General features: G+C 27.2%; 1 protein-coding gene across 1 annotated transcript; it reads right to left on the minus strand.

The window, feature by feature from the left end:
• Positions 1 to 844: 844 nt before the first annotated feature.
• Positions 845 to 4,710, minus strand: LOC109802085 (linoleate 9S-lipoxygenase). Its single transcript, XM_020363298.3, has 9 exons — positions 4,441 to 4,710; positions 3,821 to 4,107; positions 3,486 to 3,723; positions 3,065 to 3,385; positions 2,879 to 2,964; positions 2,661 to 2,768; positions 2,231 to 2,535; positions 1,880 to 2,143; positions 845 to 1,743 (listed from the first exon to the last, which is right to left on the minus strand). The coding sequence occupies exons 1-9, from the start codon at positions 4,676 to 4,678 to the stop codon at positions 987 to 989; spliced, it is 2,604 nt and encodes an 867-aa protein (XP_020218887.1). The 5' UTR covers positions 4,679 to 4,710; the 3' UTR covers positions 845 to 986.
• Positions 4,711 to 18,267: the final 13,557 nt, after the last annotated feature.

The following is an 18,267-nucleotide window of genomic DNA, read 5'->3' on the forward strand; positions in this document are numbered from 1 at the left end:
AATAATTATATATAAACAGTTATGATCATTTACTATTTTGATGCGACATCTAATTCTAATATATAAATATTGAAAGCAAAATGTGGTTGAAAACTGAAAGCTCACTATTTTTTTTTTGACACAGCAACATTTTAAATTTTATGTCGCAAGTGATTGAATACTTCAATTTCGTACTTATATAATCAATCTGTATTCAAATCAACAATTCCTATTACTATTAGTTTCTCAAATGAAAAAGAAGTCGTTGGTGCTGTCAAGAAAAAAAGTCGTTGTTTACATTTTACAAAATTAATATTATCTATTCAAAATAAATATAGTTTCAAATTTCATCTTGGGTTTTAATATTCATTGCATGTCATTGTAAATTTATAATTCATGATTCGTTTTCAACGGTTGCATCATCCATCATTTGTTATTTTTCAATTTTCCTTCTTAATTAATTTCCCAACAACTAGCTTTTTTTATAATCCTAATGTTAGCAAAAAAAAAATCTACTCAGCTCTTCTTTTGCCTATAGATGATAATTAAGAACAAAGCGATGAAGGGTCCTTCCATGTATCATGTTCTTATATATTCAGGCTATTTATCTCTGTCCTTTATAATCTTTAAGTCGTGCAGTAGAAAGAAGAAATAAATGAAATGAAGATTGATATTAGTGTTTAACAGTTATAACTTCCATATCTCAAACATAATTCCTTAATTTTGAACCAGTTTCTATATTATTAGTGTTTTGAATTTATTATTTGTCATGTTTTATATCCTATCATGTAATCAATAATCACACTGGAGATCCAAACATGAGAGATGCAATTCATACCGTAAATCTAGCTAGCATGGTACAAAGTAGAAAGTAAAAACACAGAAGTTTTATTAATGCAAACCATTACAGCATGGAAACATAGACAATAAATAACCATACATGGGTAAAAGAAATTGCAATCCTTCTCATCTTTTATTTAAATCTCAAATCAAGCACAAACCCCTCTTTAGATGGAGATACTGTTGGGAATGCCTCTGCAAGTCAAGCCTTCCTCACTAGAAGGATAAAGCAATGTGTAAGGCATCTTCACTGGGCCATAACGGTTCCTCAGTGTCTCATCATTGTTCCTTTGGATGAGCTTTTGCTCAATTTCGGCCAACCTCTGTCCGAACCTCTTGAAGGCAGCTATTGGCTCAGAGTCAGAAGTCCAAAACTCACCACCCTCTCTCTGTCCAAGGTATAACTCATCAGAAGCATGCCTTGACAAAACTTCTATAATTGTAAGGTCTTTAAGGGCATCATTCTTTCCTGTAATTGTCTTCAAAAACACCTTCTGAGGGCTCTTAGAAAGCTCATCATACTCAGGAGATCCTATCTCAGGCATGAATCTCCTGCTAAGAGTTGGTCGGTTAAGGATATAGCCACCATAAGGGTATTGTCCAAAATTAACAGCTGCATGAAGGGCTGAAGCAGTCCATATGAGAGTGGTGCAAGATTCAATCAACTCTTCGCGAGTTTGCATCTTCACCCACCATGGCTCATTTTTCTTGTCACCATGACCAACCTCCACAAGTTCTTTCCAAAAGGCTTGGAGTTCAGTGTCTTGTGCAATAGCAGCATCTGACTTGTAGTAGAAAAACACATATTCTTGCACCCATGACTTGATACAAGACCATATCTCTAGTCCATCAGCAGCATAAGGATAGTCCTCAATCAAAAGACGAAGGCCATGAGTTGAAGATGAATCCTCAACAGCCACACCTCTGGATAACATGCAAAGAAAATAACATTAACATCAAAAACTTATTTTTGAGGTCACTTTTTTATTTTCATCTCAAGTAATGAATAGGCCTAGAATCTAAATTGTTTAGCAACATGGTTATAAGTTGTGAGGATTACCTCTTGATAAGATCAGCAGGTAGTGCTTGCTCAGGGAAAACCCAATCCTTATATACAACAGCAGACATTTCCAAAGCATAGTTGCCCCACAAGAATGTTGATTCTATAATACCCTCTGCATTGACCAGGACATTCCTTGCAAGTGCGTTGATGTTCATTGTGTCACGATAGTGTGGAAGAAGGAGCTTGTGAATAGGGTGAACCACACTGAGATGCCTGTTTGTTGCTATGACAAATGGCTCAACAACTGCATGAGTGTTTAACCTGTCACACAAGTAGAGATATTAATAGCTAATTCATAAATAGAAAAGCTACGTTTCATAGTAAGAATGTGAGTAGCAAAATTTATACCAATGGCTGACAAGTTGGTGATAGCAAGAGTCATTTACAATCACATAAGCCTTGGCAAGTAGCCAAATGGAAGCTTCAACACCTTGTTCTGCAGGAAGGTAGACATTACTAATAGGACCAAAATTATCACCCTGAGGATGTGGTTTACTTAGCTCAATGGCCAATGGCTTTAAAGTTCCATTATCTTGCAAGAAAATGATGGTTCTAGTAGCATAGGCCTTTGTGTCAGTGGCGTTAATTCGCCTCAAATATGGAATAAGTGTGTCATGGTGGTCTAGTATGAACAATCTGTTGTTTTGGATAGCCTGTTCAACCAAAATTGTTTTAGTCCTTGTGATTCATTTCAATCATATCTGAACAAATCGATTTTGCAGCAAATTCTTCATAGTAATGTAACTGTAAAAGTAAAGGGAAAAAAATGTGGATTTACCTGTTCTACAGTGAGCCCACCCAAGTTAGGCTCCAACTGTTCTCTGGCTATTGTACTGGTGTTGTCACCATAGAGCTGGCTATCTAGCTTGCTCTTTGGTGGAAACTCCTGCAATAAATTCAATTTGTAATGAGGTAAGGTTATCAGCTGCAAATTAGCAAGTGGATAAAATGTTTTCAGTTTTCTGCAGTTGCTTAATAATGGAATAGTAAAGTTACCTGAAGTCTTTTAATAATGTGTGGATTGACACCAGCAATCATCTCTCTTGCAAACTCTTCATCAGTCATCCATCCAGACTGATTCACTGCTCCAAATGAGAACATTTCAAAAGATGCATCAATTTATTACCATGTTTATGATTATGAATATAAATAGTGCTAGGAGTATATATGTTTGGGATGTACCTTGAATTACTTTAGGCGGTGGAAACTTAAGGACCTGTTCACCATCAGTTCGGAAGAGTTCTGTGAACAATGGAATTGGACTAAGCTTGCTAAGTACATCAGTAGGCAACTTAATTCCACCATCGTAGAGTCCACGCACGTCATCAAAGCTAGTAAACTCAGGGTCATTGAATTGTAGTCTAAGTGCAGATTGTAACTGAGGTATCACATTTTGAGCTGCAGATTTGAGTATATAAACAAGGAAATCTGATGACTTCAAGTGACCAAATGATTCGTCCCTCGGAAGGTAAACAGTGTCGCTGCGACTCTCACTTTTAGGATCTGTTAAGATACATGATGACAAAATATATTCGAAACATTAAAAAGAATAATTTTAGAAATGAAAAGCAGGATTGTGTCCTATGTAGAACAAAAGCCTTACCTTTCTTGGTTGGTTTTCTGCCGGTTCTTCCCCTGCGAGGGTAAGGCAATGTTGATCCTCCAAGAACTGGACGAGCCAATCTGGCATTGGAGTCAGGATCACCCAAATCATTGTAGACATCATAGTCATAGATCCTTTCATGTTCTTTGCGCTCTCCTGTTCCATCTCCTCTCAAAGTCTTCAATTCGTCCTCTCTATACGTCACTAGTGGAGCTGGTGTTTGACTTGGAAGGTATGTCTACATATATTCATATCCAACATATTTTCTCACTCATCAGCAAATACAATTTAAATAATTAAATTCAACAAACTGTTTTACTAGGTGAATGGTTTACCTTGTTGGCAAAGAAAATGCGTGTGGTTTTGTACAACTTTGCATTGTAAATCCATGAGTTACAATCAAAGTGGATGGTTCCTTGGTTTGGAACGTCTTCGAGAGTCAAACTGACAAGGAAGAATTCAACTTGCATGAAATTCTCGATGTAGAATGCCCCAGGAATTCCCATGTCACTGTCCCATTCAAAGTGAATATCAAATGCAGATTGCCCATCTCGCAAGGTTGGAAGGGAAGTAACAAGACCTTCCAAAAATGTTTGCTTTCCCACCTTTCCCTTTCCACCCGCTACAAAAAATTCACACAAGTTTATTTTCAACTTCTGTAACCATGTCAACTAATGTTTTTCACATAAATCATTCATATTGCTGTTCAAAATCAAGATTTACATTAAACTTAAAGTTATTTTTATTTTTATTTTTATTTCTTAAGACTAGAGTGTCTTCCACCCGAAACAATCCTAATTGAGGAGGATAAATAACACTAGTGTGTCTCATTCCTATTCCTACTCAAAATCATGTCTTTGCAGAAAACACATATAAAGAAGTATTACAAGAAGGAGGATAAAATTGATGAAAAAGAAAGATTAAGAAAGGAAGAGTGTGTAAGAAAAGAAGTTACCATCAGCGGAGGTGGCACTGATCAACTTGAGAGCCACTGATCTTCCCAAGAAGGAAGTGAGGGTGTCAACAGTGGTGCCAACGGCACCTCCCACAATACTGATGGCACCACCGAAGATACCGGAGGCACTCTGAGCTGAGGTAAGGGCATTGATGTCAATGGCATTCTTATGCATCAACACTAATGTGCCCTTCAGTTTCTGGCCCCTGTTAATCAGACCTGTTACTCCTGAAAACATCTTTGCTATGGCTTGTGGAGAACACTAGGAAGTGCTCAGTATTTATAAGGACTGTGAGGTGTTCAGACTTCAGAGGCTTCCCAATTGTGATCATTTTTTAAGATTCTAACAACATGTGCAAAACATGCATGATAAAAGACTCTTCTATTATTAACCTTTTCTTTCTCTTGTTTAAACATACAAATAAAAGAGTCTTTTGCTTAAGTATAATGAAAAATAAAATTTATTTAATATTTTTAGTTTAGATTTTTTTTTTATTTTTTTCATTTCTATATTCTGTTGTACTGGTTTTCTTTTTTAAAAAAATTGTGTTGCAGTTTTTTTTTTTTGGCCACACTATTGGTGTTTAATAGACAATGACATTACAAGAAAAACAATGTGAAATTTATTATAATTTTTGTAATATTAATTATTTTAATGTAATTCACTTAAATAACATTAACATAATATAATAGTGATTATTAGAATAGTAATTATGAAAAATAAGTATTAAAGATAATAATGATGACAATAATTATAAAAAAGAGATAAGAGAAAAATATAATTAACGAATGATAAATAAAAATAAATATTATTGTATTTGAGATTTTTTGAGTCATAATTTATTGAGTAATCAAAATTTAAATTTTTGAAATGTCCTTTTTATTTGATTTTAGTTATCTCACAAAAACATTTCTAAATCAAAGTTGAACAATTAGATTTTTTCTTATTACCGAAAAAACAAGTATTTCATTTGAGGGATACTTTAGGGTCAAAAGCTCAAACCAAAGGTAGAATTCAAATAAATCAAGAAGAATAAAAAAAAATTATAAAGAAGGATATTTTCGATGTGTTTAATAAATTTTAATCAAATATTCTCTTTTAAATATGAGTTTAATCGATGGACATACATTTTAACATACACTATTAAAGTACAATTTTTAAAATAATTGTCATAAAAGTTAGAAAACTTGTTATGCACATTAGTTTGCAATTAAATAATAAAGAAAAAGACTTTTAAGTGTGATTACATATAATATTTATTTTTAAAACATTTTGTTTATAAGGTTTTTTTAAGTTATCCGTTGAAGAATATAAAAAAATTTGTTTAAATTAAAATTATTACTATAGATATCAAATCTAAAGCACTTGTAGAATCTTATATAAAATTAACTGAGATTTTATTCATATTTTATTAACAATCATATATTATAAGGCGTGACACGATGCTCCCACACCGAAATTATCTTTTAATTATTTAATCCTTCGTTTGGAATCCCCATAATATATAAACGGGACAGAGCGTTTAAATAAAATAGCTATAAAAAATATTAAAAAATAGTTAGTTGTAGTCGTAGCTGTTAGATTTTTTTTTTTTTTAAAATAGATAAATCTCAATCTGAAATTTGTATAAAAATATCTATTAAGATACTAGTTATTTTTTCCAGAATATTGTACATTAATTCTGTTAGTTTGAGAAATAATGGTTACGGGTCTTAGTAGAAAATGAAATGGTTGGACCCTTCTAACAAATCAGAATATATAGTTTAAAAATAAAGTACAATACTAATTATTAATTAAAATTATAGTTTGATAAGTATTTTTATTGTTGTTATTATTTCTTCTTCTTGTTGTTTTTACTAATCAAGTAAGGTTGACTTTCCTTAAAAAAGAAAAGTGATCGACGAGAGTTTTCCTATTCTTTTATTTCCTTTAACTAAATCAAATAAAAATTAAACATACCTTCTTCTTTCTTTTTCTTTTTCTTTATCTCAAAATTTCTAATCTACTAATAATTTGTAATAGATAATTAGGGTTTTTGATATGTTGTATTCTTGGTATTATGATATGTATGGAAAAAAATATTATTTAAAGAGTTAAAAACTTTAATAATTTTTATATATTGTTAATAATGACCTCAATACTTGTTATTCTTCTTTCTTTAAAACACAGTGTTAGAGGAAAAAGAGAGGAAATGAAAAATCTTATGGGGGAATTAAGCTAAATTTTATCAACATTGAACATGTATTTGGTTTCTCTATTGCAGAAATATGAGCAAGGTTCATTGCTCACCGAGTGTTCTAAAGATCTCTCTCACAGTGCAGTGGCAGTGGTGGGCCGGACTACAATCTCATTTTCCCATCTTCGGATTCCGGCCCAATTATTGTTTAATCAAATATTTACTATATCTATAATATCTATAACATGAGAGATTGGATATATAATTATTTTTGTCTTTACTTTTTAGTGCATCATTATATTTTTTAAATTTTATTTAAATATGATTTTAGTCTTTTAAATTTAAAATAAATTACTTTTGATCTGTTAAATTTAAAATTATTATTTTTAGTTTATGTAATTTTTAAAAATTTTATTTTAATTTTTCATGTTACCAATAACATATCTGAAAGTGACGAATTAAGACGGTTATATAATATTAACTGAATTTAATATGATGTTTTCACTAACAGAAACATCAATAAATAAATTTTTAAATAAAATTAAAATATAAAAATTAAAATATAATTTTTTAAAATTACAAGAACTAAAAATAAAAATTTTAAATTTAAAAATTAAAAATAAAAAATTTATCCTAAATTTAAAGAATTAAAAATATATTTAAATTTTTTTATATCTTTTATATATATATATATATATATATATATATATAATTATTAAAGATATAAAGTGTCTTAAACCTCACTAATTATTATAATTATTATAGTATACACGTGTGTGCCAAACCAAAACCTCTTGTGCTACAATATATATTGATCAGGTGCTGAGTAGTCAACAAAATAATTATACCTCATGCCTCATGGTTAATTTTTTTTTCACATCATATTTATTTTATTATAAAACTTAAATCTATAAAGGTTAAGATCCTGTACGATTTTGTTAAAAACTGTGTGTGATTGAGGTTTTTCTTTTTTTTCAGATTTGCAGGTGGCGTGTATTTCAAATTCACCTTTTTACAAATATTCGGATCATTGAGATTCTTCGCACGAAGAAGAGGATTGTTCATTGGCCTGCACATAACATAATAACAATTTTTTTTATCTAGATTGTGGATAAGATCAAAATTGAATTCCGAACTCATTCGTGACAATATAAAATTCAAAACCTCATTTATGAACACACTTTTAAGTTTTAACTGTTATTTAATCTACTTCATTTTTTTTAAATATATCTTTTCACCTCATGATTAGCGTGTGAGAAGGACCCAAGTATTGTTTGGAAATATAGATTTTCTTTTTTATTGGGTCAAATGAGTTACCACTTGATTAATAGGAACAGTATTATATTAAAGTGAAAAGCGTATTTCGAAAGAAAGATATAATTATTGGTTTTAAAAATAAAAATGTATTTTATTATCTACTATTATTTTTATGTGTTTACTTTATGGTTCTTTTTAAATCTATCGTATAAAATAAGAGAAAATAATACAACGTAAATATCATGTTATAATTACGTTTCTTAATCTATCTCTTAAAAAGAAATATTACTATTAAAAAGAAATGATAATTTTCAGTTTTGTACACATGACATGGTATCACTTAAGCATGAACAACACGCGTGTTTACAAGTTCCTTAAACTGATCATATATTTTAAAAATATATTATTTTAATAAATTATTTTTAAACTTATATTACTTTGATTAATAAACAAGTTTTTTAAATCCATTTTAGTAAAAATAAAAAAGTATAAAAACAATGTTGAAAGTTCAAAAGAAGTGTAATAACGTATCAACACAAAACACATTAAAATAAATTTACGTCGTGTTCCTTTGTATAAATAAAATAATTAGTATTGTCAATGAAGAAACATGGATAAAAAGAAATGGAGAAACATATGAAATGATGAGATGTACCCTAAATGAAGTTGTATAATATACAATGTAACAATCTATCTTAATTAATTACTATACTTAAAGAATCATTTATAAGCAGCGAAAATTAAATCAATTGAACAACTATACAGAAATATATATATATACACGTACAATAATTCATAACAATGAAAATATAAATTTTGGATTATTGTTCAAGTAATGTCTATACGTTGAAGATTAGCATCAGAATGACTCCACATAGCATTATCGCCTCCAATAAGAGAAACCTTTTAACACCTTAACAACTCTCTAATAATTCCTTAATTTTCCAGAGTCACTCAACAACAAGTTAACTCACTACACATCACATAATTATTGATGAAAATACAATAATTAACCAAAATTTACAATATTACATACAATAGCTTCTTCTAAACCCTATTTTAATGATAGTTCCGTCTTGGTTAAAAAAACATATAATTTTACATATGTCTGCTTGTATTTTATATATGAAAATCATTTTATATAAGAAAAATAAATTTATTACGAACCAAAAGTTGGGTACAAAGGATACCGAAAACTCAAAGCAAGGAGATCAACATATTACAATCCAATTAAGATTGACAAGTCTCCCAAAATAACAAACTCCAGGAACCTAAAGTATGTAAATATTGTATCTTATCTATTTTCATACCCACATATAATACAAAATCATGTTGTGCTATAGTGAAAAACATTCATCAATAACCACGGTACAAAAATGGTATTAAATATTGGAAATTTACAATAAATTTTTTGGGAAATCAATATAGAATTGACGATATTTTTGTAATGTTAAGATGAATATTTTATATTGATTGTGTTAAAATTTATTTAGAAAATACTTTTTAATTTGGTTTTAATAAGAATCGAGGTATAAAGTATTTTTTTTAGATGGTTTTTTATATTATGTTAGATGATGCATTGCATTTGATACCGTTTTTTAAATGATTTTCATTGTGAGTAGTTTGCAGGTATTCATTATAGATCTACACCCAGTTATATGCATGATTTCTTAGTTTTTCTTTTTAAGGACTTTGTAACTTTTTTTTTTTTTTTGTGCATTTGGTCATAGAAAGTCATTATTATATAGTTTAATTTGGTCTTGAAGATTAAAGCTAAAGGAGTTAAAAGCCTTGTGGGGAAACTTGAAGACCCTTAGAGACATGGAATTGTTCATGAAGAAGTACGTACTGTAGGAGACTAGGAGTCATCCTAATTAATAAACATGAGAAACTATATATAAAGAACTTGAAGAAAAAGTGAAGAAAGAAAAGATCACTTGGGTGTGACAAGTTCCCGAAGTAGCAAGGGTACAAGTTAATTCGTGTCACTTAGCGACTGAAAATTTTTCATCGCTAACATATTATTTGGATAAGAAGTAAATTAAAGAGGAATGAAATATGAAGGAAAGATACAGGAAGAATGAAAATAAAAGAAAAATAGAGTTGAAAATATTTGGATGAATAGAAATAGGAATGAAAGGAAAGGGAAAATTTATTTTTACATTTGGTTGCATGAGTAGAAAAGAGAGTGAAATGAATTAAAAGAAATAAGTAAATTGTATAAAAAAAATGTTTATACACTAATTAAAAAATAAATTTTTATTTCATTATTTTTCTGAATGTTATTTATCATTTAAAAATTATGTTATAAAATATCTAATTTTTAGTTTTTAAGAAATTAAAATTTAAAAAATAAATATAAATGTTTACTATATTTTTTTTTCTTAAATAAAGCTAATATTTATCGATGTTAAAAGTGAAGTTAATATTTATAAATAATAATAAAAAAAACCTAAAAAGTTATGTATTAGACCAAGAACAACTGCATGTTCATTGTTTGTAGTTGAGTGAGTAGCATATATATCCGTTGCATTTTATGGCTAAAGTGAGGGCAAACAATTTTTAGTGGGGTTCACACTGAATTGTAACTTTCCCTTCCAATCTAAACTATCGAGATTACTTATTTTAATTTTCTTTCACTCCTTTCTGATTCATTTCTATCAAAATCTATTAAAACAAACAAATCCTAGGTAATAAAAGACTCTGTCGCACAATCAGTGGCTAATATTACTTGCAAAACTATATTTACAATAAATTTTAGTAGCGACGAATTTCCTGAAAATTAGGTTTACAACCAAAATCATTCATCGCTAAACTCATCGCTAATTCAATAAGTGACAAAAAAACTTTGTTATGTTATTGTTTTGGTGGTGGATGGCAACTAAAATATTTCAGCTGTTAAATTCAATGGTTATTTTTCCTTTTATTTTAAGCAAAAAAGTGAAGCTAACCTAAAATCTTATCACCCAAATTTTAATATACATCTAATAAATTCTTACACATAAAAGTATAAGAAATTGATAGAAGTGATCCCTACTAAGTGTTCCTTTATGTAAATCAATTATCATGTCTCAAAATTTAGAGATGATTTTATTTGAATACTAAATGTAAATAGCATTCGTAGTGAGGATTGAACCTTCATTTGTTATGTTATGGGAGATTAGTTCTTTTCACTAGACTTATCCCCATTAATATTATTCATAATTATTCTAGAGACATTAAATGTATACTTTGGAATGAGAAAGATAAAGGTCATTCTGTATATGTAAAATGTTTAAATATTTCAAAAATTGTTATTGTAAGTGATTCGATACTTGAACTCCTTAATCAAAATCTAAGATTTATTTTATGTCTTCAATATAGTCACAATTGCAGATACCACTTTATTTTTATAAGGACCAATCCGATGAGAAGGAGTTATAATTCTTTAACAAACAACAAAAAACTAAAATATTACTCTTTGTAGTCTCTCTCTCTCTCTCACACACACACACACACACACACACATATATATATATATATATGAGTTAATCAACTATACACTATCAGTGTAAAGTTTTTTTTACACTGACAACCAATCATATTTTTTAATAGTGTCATGTCAGTTGCTTATTTAATGAAATAATAATGAAATAAGCAACTTTAAAAGATATGATTGATTATCAGTGTAAAAAACTTTACACTGGCAGTGTATAGATGATTAACTATATATATATATATAGGGGAATGCTAATATACTCTCACCTATTTTTTTAGTGGGAGTATGTTAGCAACCCAAAATTTTAGGAAAAAAAACCACTCATTTCTTTTGATTTGGCTAATTCGTACAAAGGATATTATAGTAATTTAATTTAATTTTAAAAGAAAATAAAATATTTTCTCTCTCTTATTAACTTCATTTACAAAGTCATTTCTTTTTCCTATTAATTAATTTTTATTTGTTCAGAAAGAGAGGGAGGAAACATCATGAGAGATGAAAGAGAAATGAGTTAAAGAAAGAATTTAATAGGAGAGAGATAAATAAGTTAGAAAAAGAATTTAATAGGAAAGAGAAATGGGTTGGAGAATGAATTTAATAAGAAAGAGAAATGATTTAGTAAAAGAAATTAATAAGAGAGAGAAAATATTTAATTTTCATTTAAAATTAAAGTAAATTACTATAATATCCTTTATACAAATTAACCAAATCAAAAGAAATCAGAAATTCTTTTGTCCTAAAATTTTGGTGTAGGTTACTAACATACTCCCACTAAAAAATAAGTGGGAGTATATTAGCATTCCTCATATATATATATAATAATCAATTCACCAATATCGCTAAGCGTGTGGTTCAGCAGTAGGTGTTGATCCACGCTTAAGCAAGGTTAGGGACGGTGGATACTCCAGGATAAAATAAAATATAATTAATTTTAATTAAAAATTACATAATTTTTTTTTATTCTGAAAAGGTCATTTAAATTAAATGATTTAAGTAATGGTTATTTTTGATAAACAACACTTATTATATTTAACGTTTTAATGGCTGTATTATATGACTTCCCTCGACTCTATCAAAATTAAGGAATTTTTTTAGTAAAATTTAAATAAAAAAATACATTAATCTGACCATAAATTAATAGTATAGAACGAAATTAAAATAATTGAGATAGAAATATGTTAAAAAAAATTAATATTATTATCTAATTATAAAAAAAGATTTTAATTTTTATAATAATTATTTTAAAAGACATATTTATTTACTTTAATTATTACAATAGCTGATAAAACAATGAAATTATTTAATTAAATTGAGATCTTTAACCAGAATTGTATGTGATGTTAATTAAGTAAATTATTTTCTCAAAAAGAAAATCAAGGTCTAAATTTGAAGAAGATAGTCGATGAATTGATGTTTACGACAATTTCTTAAAAACTGATTTAACATCAATGTTAAAAAGAAACACAGACCGAAGGAATAAAAATATCGAAGTTCAAAGTTTACTTTTGCAAGCATGTTCTCAGAAACAATCATTCAACTTTTTTTTTTTTTAAGAAAAAACTATTGTTTTTGGTTAACTGGGCTATGAAAATTTTAAAATTCAACACTAATGATTATAAATATTATCTGGTAGTTCTACCAACCAATAATATATATATATATATATATATATATATATATATATATATTTATATAAAAGTGTTGTCTCACAATTATTATTTATTTGTATTGCAGCGGTGACTAACTACACTGTGTGAAAATAATTATATCTTTTAAAAATAATATCTGTCATTAATCTTTTTGTCTCTATATACATAAATTTTTAACAAATTTTTAATTGTTGTCAGAAAAAGATTTCATTTGAACAGTATCCTGATTTTACAATGATTTTTAAATAACTTAAGAAAGAGATGTGTGAAATTTTTATAAGCTTGGAATAGTATTTGAAGAAGGTTCAAGTTCCATGTTCGTTACATTTAGAGTATCTAAGTATATATATATATATATATATATATATATATATATATATATATATAATATATATATATATATATATATATAATTTTCTATTATTATATTTTAGCTATAATATTATTTTAGTCCATTTTTAATTTCCTTTTATCCTGCCATAATTTTATCTCTAATTCACGGAACTAAAATTAATTATGCTTACAATAAAGTTGTTAGTTAAAAGAATTTTCATATATGGTAAAAAAATTGAATCCTAAATTTTTCGTTAAATATATTATTCTCATAATAAGCGAGTTTGTGATGACTAATAGGGATGATAATAGAGCGGGTCGGGTACGGGTTTTATGATACCCGTCCCCACGATACAAATCTATCCATGTACCCATACCCGTCGGGTATATGATTTTTATCTTCATTCCCGTTTCTTTGGATATCGGGTACCCGTACTCGTACCCGTAAAAAATTATTTTTTTTTTAATAAAAAATATATATAATATTTTTAAATTATTTTTTTATTATATTATAATTATAATTAGATTATTTCTTTATCTTATATTTTAATCAAAAGATTTCTTAATAATTATACAACTATAAATATTTCACATTATAATAAATAATTATACATAATAAAATATTAATTTTTTTAATATAATTAAATCGGGTATGGGTAGGAGTACAGGTACGGGGCGGGTATGTATATATATCTATACCCGTACCCGTACCTGGTTTAATTTATCGGGTTTTACTCGTACTCGTATTCGTACCCGATCAAACCGAGTATTCCTCGTCAAAGTCGGGACAGATTTGAGTATTACCCATGAGTATGGATTTATTTGTCATCCCTAATGACTAATCATTATATCAATTCATCAAATTATCTTCAATTTGATTTTCTTTTTTACTTATTTAATTTAACTTGACCTTTTTATTATTAAATATGATTTTTTTATTCTAAAAAAATTTATAATATTGTCATTTTTGTCTAATTTAAACAGATAAGATTAATTTTCAATCCTATACACGTCACTATAATAAAAATGACATATGTCACTACATATATAATAATTTAATGTCATTAGTATAATTAATGTCATTAGTATAATTAAATTAGATAGAAAGAACAAAATTACATTGCTTTTAAAATTTATAGACCTAATTAAACTTTTTAATAATAAAAATACTAATTTTTCTTTTCTTAAAAAAATAATTTTATATGCTAAATAAATGTTGAATTAAGTTGACATAGGTTGTCAATTTAAAAGTTATTAATCATTTTGAAACTATTTTGGTGTACTATTATAAAATTTAATAAATTTTTTAATTTAAATATTTATTTGGATAAGTTTCTTTAAAAGTAATTATAGAAAAAAAAATAATATTAAAAAGTTTGAGAATATTTTTTATCCAAATTTTAAAATTAAATTATACATATTAAATAATTTAATTTGTAAATTTTTTATATTAAAATTTTAAAATACATTTTTTAACTTATATATAAAATAAATTTCATGTAGTAATTAATTTTATTTTTTCTTACAAGTGTTTCTAAAGAATTTCATTAAAACAAACACTCACAATCGAATGGCAATATACTTTTTTTTCTTCTAATACAGATGTATAACTCATTATTTTCTATGAGTATGTTAATTATATTTTTAATATTTGTCTGGAATTTTTTGAAATTTTTTTAGTAAACTCCAATTTGAAATTTGAACAAGATATATGGTGGAACGATAAAATATCGTACATTTTAAATAAATGAATAAACAATGGTGGAACGTGCAGCGCGAGGGGAATATAAAATGATAGTAACATTATCAATGACGCGATTGACGACAAGACTTATTGTTTTAGTCTAAACTGTCACAACACATTGAATGTGACAAGTCTTCAGTTACTGTTTCGTGAAGGAGAAATTTTAAGGTAGAGGGTACCGGTATAGTTTTTTATGTTTTATATTTTTAATAATTTATTTAAATCATATTTATGATATTTTATTTTTTTAATTTTTAAAGTATTTAGTCATTTTATTTTTATTTTATATATTTTATTTGTAATAATATTATTATATATTTAAATAGTTTAATTTTAATAATTTTTAAGTATATTTTTATCTTTTTACTTAAAATTTTTGAATTTTTATATTTTAATTTTAATAATTTTTTAAGTATAAATTTTTGTTTTTTTGTCTTAAATTTTTAAATTTCTATATTGTAATTTTAATAATTTTTTATTTTTACTATTTATTATTTTTTTATTAATATTTTATAATATTATTGAAATCTTATAATTTTAATTTCTATAATTTTATCTTACTTTTTATTTTATAAGTATAATTTGGATTATTTATTTTATAATTAAATTAATTTTTTAAAAATCTTTTATAAATTTACATAAAAAAAATATATTGAAACTCCCCAATCTTTAAAAATACCGTAACAACTCCTTTCATGCAAATTCACTTTCACGTACAATTCGGAATTAAATTATATTCATAAATATGGTAGACGACAAACATTATAAGCAAAACTAATCATTGCAATCTATGCTTATAGATCACAACAATCATCGATGTGTTTTTTTTTTTTTTTTTCTTCTTCTAAACTCACCTTTTTATTGCATTCAGATAATATTTTTTAAAATCTGTAATGATCAATGTTGCCGAATTTCGCAATTTAAAAATTCATGAGTAATAGCCACGAGGCAAGCGAGTTGGCCAAACCTAAGTCATTCTCCATTTGTTCCCAACAAAGCGATAAGGAATTTTATGCAAATTTAACATTTAGTTTTCAGTTGAGAATGTAAGTGTTTTGACTTTTGAGGAATAAATAATTGTTGGAAAAATAATTTAAATTCAAATATATGATATATTATTTAGATTTTAAAAGATATTAATTCTTTTAAAATATTATTTAAAATTAAAATATATTGTATTTATTATATATTTGCTTTTTTTCTTAAGATTATGATATTCTTGATATGAGAAAAATTATGTGACCTGAAGATGAGGTCATCACTTTATATGGGAAAGGAAGTTATATGAAGAAGGTTTTCGAGTTTCATCATATTGTTAAAAATTTTGTAATAAAAAGATTTTCAAGTTTCACTCATAAAACTTGTGAGGAATGAATTTTCAAGTTTAGTTTACAAAATTTAAAAGGAGAAATTTCAAGATATATATAATATATTTTGAGATAAATAATAAACATCCTTGTAAATGTAGGCATGCACATGTTAAATAAATTTGTATGATCTATCTTTATTTCATTTTATGATGTTATTTTAATATGTTTCTCATAATTATTATTGTGTGTAAAAGAAATGAAGATTTGTTTTGTTTTCAACAATAATTTATGAACATTGTATTATTAAATGAAAATTAAAAACACTAGCAATATTATGTATTAAATTTTATTTCAGAAACACGTGAGTGAGAAGTAGCCTTGTGTATTTTTGGAAATAACCAAAATATGTGATATTTTTGGAGTAAAAATGATGAAGAATTGAATGATGAAGACAAATTGCATTTGGATGGCACATTTTAAAGCTGATTGATGATGCATGAACCTTCCTTTGTGGATGGATGGGTATCCAATTATTTTCCTCTCTTGTTCTCTTTCGCAGAGAGACAGAGACGAAGTCAGTAAGCCACATATGATATGACATAACTACCTTATCTCCTTGCCACTACTGCTATTAATATTTTCGTGAGTTTTTTAATTGGTTCTGAATTTATATATTTTTAATATTTTTTTTTGTTTCTTGTTTATAGATAGAAGCATGTGCAAAGTGCCAACTCCAGGCCAAGAAAAAAACAAAAGAGATAAATGGGCCAGTTGTCACGTTGCTTACTTGTTAAAAAGTAAGAACATAATTTAAAGTAGTGTAACTGTGTAAGCACGTCGATGCCTTTTGGCTTTTCCTCATCAATAATTTAATGTCACAGAGTTTTAACAATAATTTAAAGTATACTGCATTATCCAAAAATGAATAGATTGTGAACTAAATCTAGCTAGCTAGGCTGGTGGTGTTAATTTTAAGTCAATATGTTCACATGCAAAATCCCACACATATATGCCACCGCATCCCAAACATTTATTCGGACCGATTATGCACGTGATTCATTTATTAAGATTATTCGCCACTTTCGCTTTAGGAAAATATTTTTTTCTTCTAAATCAAAATTATCTAAGTTTCCTCTATTTATTTATTTTTTGTTTATCTCATTTTTGCTTCTTCGTTCAATTCACTCGTACAATTAAAATTTGGGATTTACCAATTTATATCACAGCTCATTTTAACTTGGAGATTATTATTAAGTGTGTGTTTAGGATATAATTAGAAAGTTGATACTTTGTTTGTAAAGGTACGTAGATGTACTTTTTTAAGTATGATTAAATAAAAACCTGTCTTGTTCTTCAAACAAGTTTTTAAATTAAATAACAAAATAAGGGGGGGGGGGGGGGGGGGGGGGCAGGGGTCCTACACGAACAAGTAAATGCTTCTTACATGTAGGTGTTGCGTTCAATGATCAATTATATATGTAATTATTAGATGGAGACGCGTAAACAAAAAAAAAAAATAAATAGTATAAATAGTTGGAGTGTGGAAAACACACTAGTATAAAGTGAATGTGAAACCAAAATTTAATGTCAAAAGTTATTCATTTTTTTGGCAGCAAGTTAATCAATTTTAAGTACAACATATGTTAAATGTTTTTTTTTTTTGACAAATATAAAGAAAGAAAACAAAGAAAAATCAAACTAAAAGATTAACCCTAAACAAAACAATTCAACCTTACAAGCTGGGGTAGGAAGTTCTTAATGCATCCAAAACTAATAACAATTGAATAGCAGTCTCTGTTTCTTCAATAATCACTAACGAAGAGTCTGACGTCGAACCCTTCTTTGCCAACCAGTCTGCACAGTAATTTTTTTCTCGAAA

The sequence above is a fragment of the Cajanus cajan genome, chromosome 5, assembly GCF_000230855.2.
Source record: "Cajanus cajan strain Asha chromosome 5, NIPB_CcT2T_4, whole genome shotgun sequence".
NCBI lineage: Eukaryota > Viridiplantae > Streptophyta > Magnoliopsida > Fabales > Fabaceae > Cajanus > Cajanus cajan.